This window comes from Accipiter gentilis, chromosome 27 (assembly GCF_929443795.1).
Source record: "Accipiter gentilis chromosome 27, bAccGen1.1, whole genome shotgun sequence".
NCBI lineage: Eukaryota > Metazoa > Chordata > Aves > Accipitriformes > Accipitridae > Astur > Astur gentilis.
In genome coordinates this window covers 5,206,149-5,220,658 of record NC_064906.1, presented here as the reverse complement: position 1 = coordinate 5,220,658, position 14,510 = coordinate 5,206,149, and the positions used below count along the sequence as shown (strand labels likewise).

Here is a 14,510-nt window from a genome sequence, read left to right as displayed (position 1 = left end):
CGAATCAGACCAAGTGTGATCATTACAATTACTGTCACACTGATGAGATATTAGATTATTAATATAACATTAACCAAATCCTTTGAACAACGTGGAAGGAAAGAATTATGGAAAATAGTTAAAAAATGGGACCTCCCAGATATTATGAGACTACTTGCTTGTTCTATGTTGTAATAGACCAGCTTCTACTTTGTTGTATTACTGTGTTTTTATCTAACCGTCTTGGCTGCAAAATCTTAGAGCAGAGACCTGTTACATAATTCAAACTGTTTTATCATATTATGTCAAAGTGAGAGAGAGAACAGAGTAAAGAGTTGTAACAGCAGTTACAGCAGTTTTCATGGGTTAAGGCTCTCAAGGCTCTCCCTCTTTCACTTTTTTCTTCTTTTTTTGTTTTCCATTTTATGTTAACTGTAGTTCATTTTTTTACTTTATTTCATGCCAGCACTGTTGTTTATTTGGTCAGCAATGCTCTTCAGCTATTTTGTGGCTGGCAAGTTTCCCCCTGAGACTACGCCTGTCACCTCTGCTATGTAGTCAGTCTTGGCAGGCCCCATAGCTGGGATTTAATCTCCTGCCAGCCCTTAGATTTCCCAATTATTAACACTATCACTATGCAATTTGAAGAGCCAAAGACCTTTCTTTAAAAAAAAGGTAAGAAAGAGAGAGAAGGAGAAGGAGAAAGAGGGGTGAGAAAGACAGAAAAAGGAAAAGAAAGCAAGGAAGCAATAAAAAGGAGGAAGGGAGGGAAGGAGGGAAGGAAAGAAAGAAGGAAGGAAGAAGGAAAGAAAGGAAGGAGGAGGGAGGGAAAGGAAACAAGTTATATAAATTGGATGACATTCTTATGAAACAAGAAGGAAAATCATTTTTATGCATAGGAAACAAGCAGTTTCCCTCAACTTATTTACAAGTGTTGTATCCGTATTCAAATTCTAAAAAAAAATGTTTTAAATACTTTTAATCCTTTAATTCCTTGCAGCCATTAATACTTGAAAATCTTTGAGCTGCAGGAGTTTTAAATCCTTTATTTAAGCTAGTTCAAACATCAATAGTTCTCTGGTCCATATGAGATAACCTCTTATTTTCAAAATATTTATTGCTCCCACTCCCGCCCCCCCCCTTCCAGCATTGTCAAGGTTTTAATTGTGTCTGATCTTGTAATTTCAACATTTTATGAATTGTAACAAATCTAATTTTTAATCAATATCAATATAATCCAATGTTTGGAATTTGGAATACTTATTTATAGATTGATAATTTAAACTTCTTAAATAGATCATGAGGAGTATTATGGATTAATCCTCCTTAACACATTCCAATTTTAGGTGAATCTGAAGCAGATGCAGGACAGCTTTAAATTATATGATCTGTCAGTACCCCTGACAATATACACAGCCAGTTCACAAGCATATAGATAAGCCCTCACTATTTTTTTTTTCCTCCCTCTCAAATTCCAAACAACTGTGATGCAGAAGAAATCTTCAAGATGTTATTTAAGTTAGTGATATAACTATTTTTTATGCTGGAATTGTGACAATTAACCAGATCAAGGCCAATAAATTCATCCTTATGTTTACACGGGAGTCAAAAGCATTCTGAGCATGGACTGCATTTATGGAACTGGATTTAATCCTACTCTACATGATTCTGCTAAACCAGATATTATACACCAGATGCTAACATCAGTGCCAGAAAACACTGCCACAGCAAAGAAAGAGCTCAGCAAAGATAAATTTCACAAGTAAATCCATGCCAACCATCCATCTAGGACTTGTTTATACATGACAGGAATCAGCTATTTTGAATATGTTGCAAATACATAATGAAAGAGAGAGAGAGAGAACACTTACGTCACCTCTAGGAGTGAAACATATGCTTTATTTTTACAACTTAAGATTGCTTCTTTAGAAATTACAGGGTTACACTAGAGTCCCAAGTTCATCTTCAGTGCATGAAAGTAAAAATTTAACACCACCTTTTTTGCTGACATCGAAACGAGTTCTGTACCTGTGAGGTTCTTTTCTATGTATGCCCTAAATGAACAATAATAACAAATGAAACTTAGTACTAACTTTTAATTGTCTTTGTGTTCATCCTCCTGCAGATATTTAAGCTCACAATATTCCTGAGTTAGAAGTGTTACCCTCTAGATCCTTTGCACGTTCCTTTGGCAATTAATATTACTACTCTGCATAAGAAAAGTAACAAGTAACTCATTACTGGTTTAACTTAGGTGGTGAGTCTTTGTCCTTGAGCTTTGACCTTAGATACTGGCAAACAAAAGATCAATACTTTGTGTTTTCTTACGGTTACTTTATGATCCTGGACATTAAATTGTGGAGGACTTGCAGGATCTTCACACACTGAAGACAAAGGAAGAGGTCCTTGACAGTGTTCAGGGATCTCTAGTGTTCATACCTCTTCCCATTTGAATAGAAGATATTTGGCTGCATCAGAATTTACAGAAGCCAAGATATTATTGATTTTAACCATCCTGACTAGGACAGGATGTGTTGTCCTATCCATTTTTCTCATGCATGTTTTTTTCTAATTTTTTTTCTGTGGGACCTCAGCTCTGGTTTACCATGCAAGAGTCTATGTGCTATCACGTTTTTGTGCATAGCGCATGCAGAATATGAATCATTATGCACACACACACAGACACACACAGACACACACAGATATGTACGTTTTATAGATGATAGAAAGATAGATACTGGTTGATTTAAGAGAACATAACTTGTTATAGATAATAATAAACTCTTCCTAAACATAGAGAGAAATAAATATAAGTAATATGTTGAGGTTTTTTCCTTTGGAATCCTGAAATTATCTCTTCTCTTCTCTTCTTTGTTTTACAGAGATTTAATTATATTATCTTTTCAAAGGTTCTGTAGTTCAGGAGTATAAAAGTCAAAATGTGAAAACTCTTAAAATATCTCAATCTCCTTCTGCAAGGGAAACAGGCTAACTAATTGCTTTCAGTGTAACCAAAGACCCTCTCTCAACAAAATGAACAACCTCAATACAAAGGCTAAAGGAATAAACAATTAAGACATCTTATAATTACCTGACAGGACTATTTGAGGCATCTGGATCATGGGCCGCTACAGTTCCAATGATAGTGCCGACCTTTGCTGCTTCAGACACCACCATGGAGTACAAACGTGAAGTAAACACAGGTGGCTCATCAACATCTTCTACAATTATCTTCACTGTTGTCATATCACTGAAGGGCCCCAGGCTCAGAAAGCGAGGGTCAACGTGCATATTGGCTGCTTCTATCCTCAGGGTATAGCTTGTCTTAGCTTCAAAATCCAGCTCCTACACAGGTAAAGTTATTTGGAAATTTTATTATCCAGTGATGTTGCCACAAAACTGTTTCACTTACAACTGTCAGTAAGTACAAAATGAACTTTGCCATGTGTATACAACCACTACTTTTGATTAGCAGAGCATAGTTGATGGCTCATTGTTTAGCTTTCTCAAAACACTGTTTGCGGTGTCTCACTAGTGAATATTCCCCAATGATTTTAACAGTAAAGGTAGTTCTAGCCTGTGAATGAAGCAAGAATTCTCTGTTAATGGCAAAACTTTCTGTGACTTCTGTGAGAACCAAATTCTCCCCCATTATTTCATCATTGTGAATGAATACTTCTTTTTATCTTATTCATATTTTATGTAAGATAATGCTCAACACAATGTGCTATACTACCCAGACATAAGAACTCAATATAATATTCACTGGTGAAAACACCTCATTCAGAAAATTGGGGGAGGGGCCACTTGCATGCTATTGGGATTGACTAATCAATTATTACTCCAAGCTCTGTATAAATTTGTGTAGAAAATGTGGCAATCGGTAAAACTACATTGTTTATATGACAATATTTTGTACTGACATGCAGCCTGGAGATTGTTTTGGTTTGTTTTGCTTGTTAAACAAAATGCACATTAATTTTTTCCACCTCCATTCTGCTTTAATTTTCTTTGATGAAAGTATAGTTTCTTTTGGAATATTTCCCTCCACAACTAACAGGATATCTGTGATCTGGAGGACAGTCCTGTAAAGAAAATTTTTTGAGAGGCACAAAAGCATCTTACCTCACAGGCAATTATTGAAAGAAAGCATCATGTTAATATTAGCACAGTTTACCCTATATCTGTAATCTTAGTTTGTTAGCTTGCACCAAACACCTGGCTAACTATTCCTTTGCAATTCCAAGTTTAATCATTAAGAACAGCAGTAAAAGACCCAAGCATTTCTAAAACTGCAGTCTGGTTACTGAACTACCTTTTCAAACCATAATTCCAAGTGTATAAAACAGATTACAAAAGGTTTTCTGCAGTTCTGATTCTGAATACATCATAGAGATCTGAAATGTTCTTGCACAATAATCTGACAGCATCTGCAAAACAATCCTGTACTCACTCAGAGGAGCAGCAGAGGTGAAACACACATCTGTTGACCTACAAATGCAAGGGTCTAAGTTCTCCATCAAGTTACAGTAGGATAAATCCCAAACGAGCACCTTAAGGTCAGCAGTTATGCTGATGTTATGATAGAGATGTACACAGTCTAGACTTAAAAACGAAAAATGAATTCCAACACAACACACTCAGAAAAGGACTGAACTTTTATAAACTCTGTGTGGTAGCAAAAGGCTTCTCCAAATGGGAATACGTACGATCTTCATGTTATGCAAGTGCTTACTTCTTGCACTGAATCAGTGCTGTAGTATCCATAGATCCCCAAACACATAAAAGAAAGGTTATCTGGATACTGGTCACTATACTGGATACAACTGGTCAGTATTTATTACTAAAGCATATTTAATTCTTTTTTTATTTTAATTTTGGTTTTATATTTCAAGTACAACATGTGTGTTATGGAACAAACCTCACAGCCATAATGCAAATGTAATGCGGTGTCAGGATGATGAAAAATGTCTCAGAAACTATATTGTGTGGGGATAACAATTAAGCAACTGATATGACCATATGAGCAGCAAGGTTAAGGAGAAGACCACCAAGCACACAAATATCTTAAGACTTCTCATTTTCCAATAAAAGCATCATATTAATTAAAGAAATGATAACCTGAAGAATGCCAAAGACAAAAGTCTGAGATTTGTTGAACTAAAAAACAAAAAAAAAGCAAGCCCTTAGTGAACAGTTTATTTTCAGTCAGAATGTACAAAAATAGGTAGCAGAGAAGGGAAGGTTAATTAATTCTTATTAATCAGGGATATCTGTTGAAATTGTATGATTCAGATTACAGCTATACTTGATCAAATACATGGAAATACATCATGAAACTGCAGACAAGATAGTTTCTTATGGTATACTAATGTCAACACCACAGTCATCCTAAGAAAAAATTATTATGAAAATTCTGATTTAATAAAGAAAGTGCATAGAGCACAGTATATGTGGTTGGACAAATTATATAAATTTTACTTTGAATAGACTAAGCACAATAATGATGAAATATTATTTAAATTATTTTTAAGACATTCCCCTGTTTCTATATTGATTAAAGACTAAATTAGAACTTTAATAATGGAAATCATAAAAACAGGTGTTTTCTATGTGAATGTTTATCACAAAGGCTGACACACATTTTGAATCACCATCTTTCATTCTCGTAATGTAGAAAGAGATCATTCTTTATCTGACTGAATTACAGGAGTGTTAGACTTGTAGGGAATACACAAAACCCACTTTCATTAGAAAGGTGTTTCCTCATAGAGAAGGATGCAAAACTAATGATCGTGTAGATGCATGTTCTAAACAGTCTTGCTTACTAAAAGCAGGTTTCACCTTCTCTAACTTAGCCATGTACATGGGAGAAAACCACCATATGGTGCCTACCGTGGGTGTAGGAAAATTCTTCCAGGGAAGAAATCAGCTGGTCTACTTCTGAATGCCTGTTTTTCACCACTTACTAGTAAGGGAGTCTCAAAAACTGGAAGAAGTAAACGTCTGCTTTCAGCAAAATGAATCCTGCCCTGGGATTCCCTCAGATATCTTCTGGTACCCCATACTGCTGATAGTTTCCAAAAGATATAGGGGTCCTTGTTAATGAAAAATAAATAAATAAAAAATCTAACATCTGTACGTATACAGTGGGGAACAGTTGGTGTTTAGAAGAGTGGAAGTATGGATTGGCAAAGGGGTTTTAAAGCATCAAGTGGTATTGTCTTATACAGTGTGAGTGACTGAATTGTTATCTCGAGCTGTTTGTCTCAAAGATTATTGGGTATAAGGCATTCCACCTTGTTTGTGTCTTAACCTCGTTCTTGGAATTATATCGAAACCTTCCCTGACATTGGATTGGGACATTTAGGGGGGGGGTAATATTGTTTTCTTTTAGTTCTTTGTAGCAGAACCTGTCTCCTTTGGGGTGTGACAACGTCTACAAAAGCTAGTCATCATTCCTCAGTCTGTTCCTATAGGATAGACTTGCTCAGATCCTATGGTGGTTACACAAGTACCAGGTTTTGAGGCAGAATATAATTTGGGAAAATAAACAAAACCTCTAAGATATGATTAGCATGCAAGAGTTCTTGACCTGGTGGAAATGTTTCAACAATTTGTAGATAATATAATGAAGACATTAAATACTACAGAGACTAATGAATGACTGAAAAAGTGAACGGAAAATATTTCCTTTTCTTGTTTCTTCTGATCTAATTATCACTAATGTTTGTTATACAGAGAGCATTATTTAACTGGCCTTCGGATGATGCCTTCATTATTTCCTGCTATAACAAAAGCACAGGATTCCAATAATGGAATACCAAGTCAACAGCCTACAAATGACTACATCAGTGTTGAAGGTTAAATGGACAATGTATACTTCAGTCCTTCAGTACAGCTTGACATTTTCATTAATATCTGTGCATTAGTGTTATCTGATTAGATCCTATGCAAGATCCATTTATCTTTCTCTCATTTGGGGGTTTGTGGGGTCTTTCTTTCTTTTTATTTTTATCTTTTTTCCTTTCAGGGTAAGAATTTTATCCTTTCTGAAGGAAATTTCAAAACAAGTCATCTGTGTTACAGAGGCTGGATATGAAGTTATCATTCACAGGAAGGCCATTTTTGTAATGTTCATTTTTTATTGTATGGTAACTTTGTAATAATGTACTTCTCAGAGGTGAAAATCCCATTTTTAAGCCCAGTTGAGGTTTTATAGTGAAAACTGCAGTACATCAAACAAATGCACATTATCTCTCAAAGGAACCATGGAAGCCTCAAATTCTTACATTGTAAACTCTGATATAGAATTGAAAGAAAATTTTCTAGCTGAAAAAAAAGCGCAAAATGTTAACAGTAATAGAAAGACAGCTTTTCACTCAAAAGCTTATGCATAAACCCCCCATTTTTACAATTGCCAGCATTGGTCTTAGAATGAACTCAGGTTTTAGAATAATCTCTTAGCAGTCAATTTCGATGAGAAAGTACTTTGCGACACTATTTTCACATTTTTCCCTTTAACTTTCAAATTGGTTGCTGATATTGGTGGTAGGACTGTGTACTGGGGGGAGAAATGAAGGCCAAGTGAGCAAGAACTGTACTATGGGAAATCTTCTCAATGCTTGTCACTTGCTACAGTAAGACATGACAACCCTCTATAGAGTCTTCAGGCTTTTTTTTTTTTTTTTTTTCCCACTTACATCCACTAAAATCTCTCCATAGACTTTGAAATTGTTTGAATCAGATCTCATAACCTTCCAAAAAGTCACATATGATTCATATAATAAAAATATACCTAGCGGCCTTTTTTATTATTAAATTACCATTACTACTTTAAGCACCAAGTATTTGATAAAGGTGTAGGTGGATACAGATCATGTATCAGGTTTTTATCTTAAGAGGTTTTGCTACTAAACTGTTATTTTTACTGAAGTCTAACTATAGCCTGCAACTTGGTGGATAAAATGAGTTCTGTACTTCTATGATGCCTATTTTTAGTAATAATGCTTTGGAAACTACAAACAATATGGTCTTGTGTATGCATTTTGCTTAGAAAGTGAAGCCAAGCTTCCATTCATGTGTATTACGATCAGGATTCTGTGAACAGTCAACATGAATTCACTTTGAAATTGTACACACTTAGGTTTGCATGGATACTTCAGAATTTATTGTATTAAATGACTGAATCATCACTCACTTCCATAAAGGTTTCTTCAGTTCTAAGGTTGCTACTGCAGAGACAAATCCAAAACATCTTTTTCAAACTCCAATATATTCAGAAAAATTACACTTTTCTTCCAAACACCCTCACCACTGCGAAATGGAGCTATGCAAATTATCTGAGTCCTTGCTAACAGCATTGATAGCAGAATGTAAATTACAAATGAAACCACAGGAAGGAATTGATCCTACTCTACAGATGGAGAACTGAGTCACAGTGTGAACTAGGATAAAATTTTCAAATACTTCTAAGAAATATGAATGCCCAATCCCTTTTCAAAAACTGCACAAGACATTTCCTTTTCCTGAAAAGATCACCTAAGATGGATGTTTTTCTAAATCCTGCTTAAAAGTGACTTACACATCTAATTTAGCTCTACTTAGGAATTCGCTACAGCAAGTGTGCCTACAGGGTGGAGAACAGCCAAATTCTCCCATTATTTGCAACATCAGAACTCTAACACCAAGTTTGAGCAGGTGGTACCTTTAGACTGCTCTGTACGGGATAAAGGAAGAGCTTTCTTCTGTTTCATTTACCAAGTGAGAACTTTTCATTTTTTATTATTATTTAATAAAAGAGAAAGTGGGAAAAGAAAAAAATAGGAAGATTTCCACAGTGACTTGAAACGACTAGGCAACAAATTGTATGAACATAGTAGGTTACAGGAAAAGACCTTCACTAGTTTTCCCACCCTTCCTGTAAGCTGAGAATACCACTCTGAACTGTGCTTATGGGTCCCATTCACTTGTTGCTTATACCAGCGTTTGGAAAATAAAATTTGCCTTCTAGCATTTTTCATATCCTATTGCAGGTTGGAAACAGAGCATGGCATCCTAAAAGCAACTTACGCACTTTTATATACTGTCCTAGATATGTGCTGAATAAAATTTTTGCGTATGAATTCAATGAATTCAGTTAATGTATTGCAGAAGAAGGTAGACTTTATTTTTTAGTGACAATAACCAAGTAAACGGCTCAATACTGTTTTTACTAGCTCTTGTCATAAGATGAAATCCTAGCTTCACTGATTTAACAAAAAAAGCAATTCCACCCAGAGTCTTGTTTTGTTATTATTTACACCATAAATTCATGAACATAAGTTAGTCCTTGTCCCAAAGAATATTTTTTAAAAGTTTGTTCGTTTTCTAGAATGAACTTAAGCGACTTGCTGGAATACATGAGCTTCACATCTCATTCATTCAATCCTGATTCAAACCTCCTAACCAGAATTAAAGAAAATGAGGTGTCACAAGTATGTGGAAAACCATATAGCAGCAAATATTGTGCAGTGGTACAGCATGCATGCTTCTTAGTTGTGCTGCATAAGGTAGTACAGTCCTACTCTTTACTCTTTGGAGGCGTAAAGACCAAGTGGATGAAAAGACAGAGAAAGTATTCCTCTCTTTTCTGATCCTGTATGGTCAAGAGAGTTATTATTATAAGAGTACCAGCCTACTGTCAAGATGTTACCTTGGGGCGGAGGTTTAGTCTAGTGGCTAGTACAGACTGATATGAGGCATCAGGCAGCAACAGTACCAGCGTGTTCAGGAACATGCCATCCCCAGTCCTACCATGGCTAGAAAAATTATGAGCAGAACTACTACTACTATTTGAAAAAGAGCACTGTTCTCAAGCTGTTTAGAGAGAAATCCATCCTGAATAAACCATGCAAGCCAAAGAGATACCTGGATTTAGCAATGCAGAAGAGAGATAAAAGAGGGAACAATACGCTCCATATTTCGATGAATATCACTGTTAGAGTAAAACCATGATTATTTTTTTCTGCTGACTTTTGATGTTTCGAAGTCTTTGTGTCATAGGCTGCAGAGAAGAAATGTGTTCAAATGTGCATGGAAAAAAACCCAAACCAAACCTAAAATCAAACACACCCAAATCTCGCTCACGAGTTTTGCCACCTTTCACCGTTTGCCACAAGTCCATTATACACAAGTAATCTTGGGAAATACATAGCCATGTAACATTTTTCTCTTTCTAATATCACGATTCTTGATCTCTCTCTTTTTTAAAACATTTCATTTTCCTGAATTTATATATATCTAAATAATTTATTTGCAATTTTTGCTGATCCTTAGGCCTTTTCTTCCATATTTCATCCACTTGGAGCATACAAAAATCCTGCTTTGCTCACTGAATTCTTAAATCTCACTTCTTTCAATTTTTTTTTTTTTTTTTTTTTTATTATTATTATTTTTTTAGAAAAACCTTTTTTTCTTAGTGGATGCTCCTTAAGTGTTTAAAAAAAGTCTTAGAGGAAGTCAACTTTTCAAATTGTCTCAAGGCGTTAACCTTCTAAAACCAGAAATTAAAATCCTCAGTTTGTGTATGGAACTCCGAAAACCAGGTGCCAAACTTTCCCTGCAACACCCAGCACAAAAATGAGTGGAGCAGTGCCTTCAGCTGCTCAGCGACACTGGCGGTGATTTTCATGCCTAGCCTGCTGATTTGTATGTACCACTGAGGGAAGAGTACGCAAAGCTAAAGCTTGCATTTGCATTTAGAACCAAAGCATGCTTTTTTAGACGTCTCTGCCTCGGCATTATACTGCTTGATATGTACACAGACATGTCATCTGAGCATAAAAATACACAGGAATTTAAAATGATGGGCATGTGTTTGGGGGCTGAGCTGTTTCTCAATGCCTCAGCTGATTTCAGGGACATGAAAAGGAGAGAGCTAATTACACTCAGAGGCGTACAGAGCGTCACGTGCCGGATAGTAAGACGTTTAGGCAGATTCCAGGCTACAGACTTAATTTCTTCCCTGATTCCTTACCAACCATCATACATTCTCATGCAGGGATAACCTCCGCTCAACTCCACAGTGATCTGGCAGGTGAGGCTCAGCGGTTGAGGCCCATTTAACCTGCATACACTGCCATGAGTGTTCTTCTATGTACTTGTTCTCCAGAGAAGAACAAGGCACAGTTGCCTTTTAGCCACTGTGCTCGAGCTCTTCGCTTACACTCCTCCCTCCTGGGCAATGTTCTCTGCAGGGCTGGCAGGGAGGATCTGTCAGCCTTGGGCAAGGCACCAAGTTCCCTGGAGTCCCAGTGAAGAGCTCAGGGCATCCAGAGATCGGGAGGTGCCCCTCAGCATGGGGACTCACCTTTGCGTATAGCAGAGGGAAGAAAGTCCATAACAGTAGGACAATGAGAGAGAAAAGTTCTAATGCTGAAGAGAAAAAAGTCCTAATTCTTGTGTCAAAATATAGCAGCATCTAGGCTTAGAAATGATTAGCAAATCAGAGCATTTCATCAGGTCAAAATTTTGTCAGCTTTTTAATGAAGTCCACTAGCTACTTCATAAAGCACTTCCCAGGGTAGATGTTCAGTACTGAAAAGTCCAGTTCAGCTCCCTAACTAAAGTGATTATGGAAATAATAAATGACAATTGTTTGGTCCACTGTACAACACTGGAATCAGGATATTCCAGGAATACCACGACTACAAGAGCATGCTAAAAATTAATATGACCCCATCAGTTCTCAAATTAGAGCACTGAAGCCCCCAGCTGAGTCAGTGTTGCTCACTGTGGCACTAACAAATGCTCTCCCTCTGGGATAGGCATCTTTCTTCCAGATCCTTGCTCAAAAACCTTAAATGAGCAAACTGAAGGAGCCACGTTGAATTTGGCTTTTGAACAAAGAGACAACTAACTTTTCATCACTTGTGTTTCAAACGTGCTAAGCAGAAATTAGCACAGTTTGCAAGAAGCCTAAGATGAATGGTTTTCTTTTTTAAAAAAAGATGATTCACATCATACATATTAGAGCCTGACCTTTCAAGGGTGCAGAACGTCTTCCATTTGCTGTGACATCTATGGATGCTTAGCAGCTCTCAGCAGGCATTCAGAGCATCAGAGGATTAGCCCATTGCTTTGCAACATCATGCAATATTAACTTCTTTCAAAGGAGAAATGTTACTGAAGTTTTACACTGCTTTAGAAGGAGCTAATGCACCAGAGGAGGGGGGGAAAAAAAAAAACCAAACAAAACAAAACCACAACTGGTGGGTGAAGTTTACAGAGATTAAAGAGTATATAGGGAAGAAAAATCTGCCACAGAATCATTTTAACTACAAACATATGTCCCTGTTCAGGAACAGACTTGTACGTATTCTAAAATGCCAAGTTATTACCATATTTTAGGGGGTATTAAAGTGCTTAGCAGAATTAGGGCCATAGATTCAGTATTATCATTGCCAAGCATTCACCCATTAAGAGTATGAAATTATGAGAAGAGATCCTTCTAAGGTGTTGGGTTTTTTCCCCATTCTTCTCAACATTTAAATTTTCTTGCAAAATATTTAAGCACTTTTTTTTGGTAAAAGGATACTCTTTAAAATGTGTTGCAGCAAGGTAAGAATACTGAGTTTTAATGTTTTTATATAAACATGATTTTTCAATTTTAAAATGTTAGTATTCTAACTGTACGTATCGAAAGCTAAGAAGAAAAAATATTTCTTTAAATAATTCCATTTTTTGCAAAAAATACTTTTCTATAATACATTATCTCGTAAAACAACTATTCTTACGGATACATAATTTTAATGTTAGTAATGTGTGCCTTCTGAATAGGACAACATCAGCCAAAGACAATTAGATATCTTTTTTTTAATTACATTTGGGATCCACTTTATATTTGGAGCTTGCATTTTTACTGTAAGATATATTTTCACATTTTCTCTTTAATACGAGGACAAAAGACACTAAAGCTTGGATTCCCATCCAAACTTGTATATGCAGGAGCTTTAAAAAAAGGCTCATCAAAACAATACAGCTATTGCCAAAAAAACCCCAAAGCTTTTTCAGTGTAAGTCATTAAAAAGCTCAAAATCACACACACGCACACACACACTGAAGTCAAGATGAAATATGCCAATGGAAACTTTTACAGCAGATGAGGCTTTTAGAAACAAAAGCTTATCCTCTCATTAGCTGCCCTCATCTTGCACAGATCCAAACAGAATCAATGAGAAAAATCAGACTTACTTTCTGAATTGTTATGATTCCCTCCTGGGTGTCTTTGTCGACAGAAATTTTGAATACTCCCAAACCATCACCATCCACAATCTTATACTCCATTTCAGCATTAGGTCCCACATCTGCATCTGCAGCTTTTATTCTGGCCACCACAGAAGCCACTGGCAAAGACTCTGGGACATTATATTGATATGATCCTGTGAAATTTAAAAATTTAATGAATTCAGTCTTCTGGGACTTTATGTTAAAAAAACCCCCTAGCCTTCTTAAAATCTATCTTCCTTTAAATCATGCACTTGCATGTCTACTCAGGCTACCAGAATATATTCAGCTTAAAATAGAATTGCCCTTTCTTTGCTAGGTTTTCCTGGTGATGGACTCTACTTTAAGTAGTATGGGCATAATTCCTTCCTACAACGACAGAAGTACAAGGCAAAGATGCAAAAACATAATGCAAAACTTAAGTGCAAATCATGAGATGAATGCCTGCTACAGAGTTCCAATGCAGAAAATATTTTAATTTGTTTTCCACAAAAGAGGGGAAAAAAGCAAGTAAGTCAAATAATACCAATATAAACTCTTATGCTTTTATAGCTGTGTATCTTGATTGTGCAGTTTGCAATCTGACTATGACTAGAAACTGATATATATTCATTTCTTTAACAGTAAGTGCACCATCTGCATTCTTGAAAATTCCAGCTTTTTCATTCAAGTAGAAAATGATATATATGCTGTCAAAAGGGTATCTGAGTGCAGCCTGTAGCCAATAACGCCCTCACCTTCAAAAATAACTTCAGTTATTCTATTATTATTTCAAGCAGTTGGTGGCTTGAAATAACAGGAAATCTATTATGTACAGATCTATTTTTTATTTCGTTGGAGGTGAGGCTGGAGTGGACGTGAATACATTCTTCATATTATTTTTATTCTACTTAGCAAAGGCTTTTTTTTTCTTTTTTTTTTTCTTTTTTTTTTTTTAAGAAAAAAGAACCCCAGACAAAATGCTATTAATAAACTGAGCTCTTCAGGTTTGAGCATACATCTGTGTATTCCTTTATTTGATTAGGATGAGAGCCACCTTGGTCAAAGAAAGTAAATGGAGGGAAGATGACTTTCCAGCTCTTCTGTGATTAACTCTTCAGGAAATGCTGTATGCACAAGAGAAATCCTGCTAAAATGCCAAAGGAATATGAAGGATTAAGAGTCAAGCTAAAGAACTATGCATCTTGAAGTCCAACTGGCAAGAGCTAAGTATCTATTAAGGTGTATCTTTTTTTGATTTTTTTATTCATAGAGAGGAAGTAAAA

General features: G+C 36.0%; 1 protein-coding gene across 4 annotated transcripts in view; it reads right to left on the bottom strand.

Annotated features, from left to right (window-relative positions):
• Positions 1 to 14,510, bottom strand: part of CDH7 (cadherin 7) — an 83,822-nt gene that overhangs the window by 17,744 nt on the left and 51,568 nt on the right. For all 4 annotated transcript variants that reach the window (XM_049830438.1, XM_049830439.1, XM_049830436.1 and 1 more), the window contains exons 6-7: positions 13,213 to 13,400; positions 3,071 to 3,324 (exon numbers count right to left, since the gene is read on the bottom strand). In XM_049830438.1, coding sequence (XP_049686395.1) covers positions 3,071 to 3,324; positions 13,213 to 13,400 — 442 coding nt within the window. The remainder of the gene's footprint in view (positions 1 to 3,070; positions 3,325 to 13,212; positions 13,401 to 14,510) is intronic.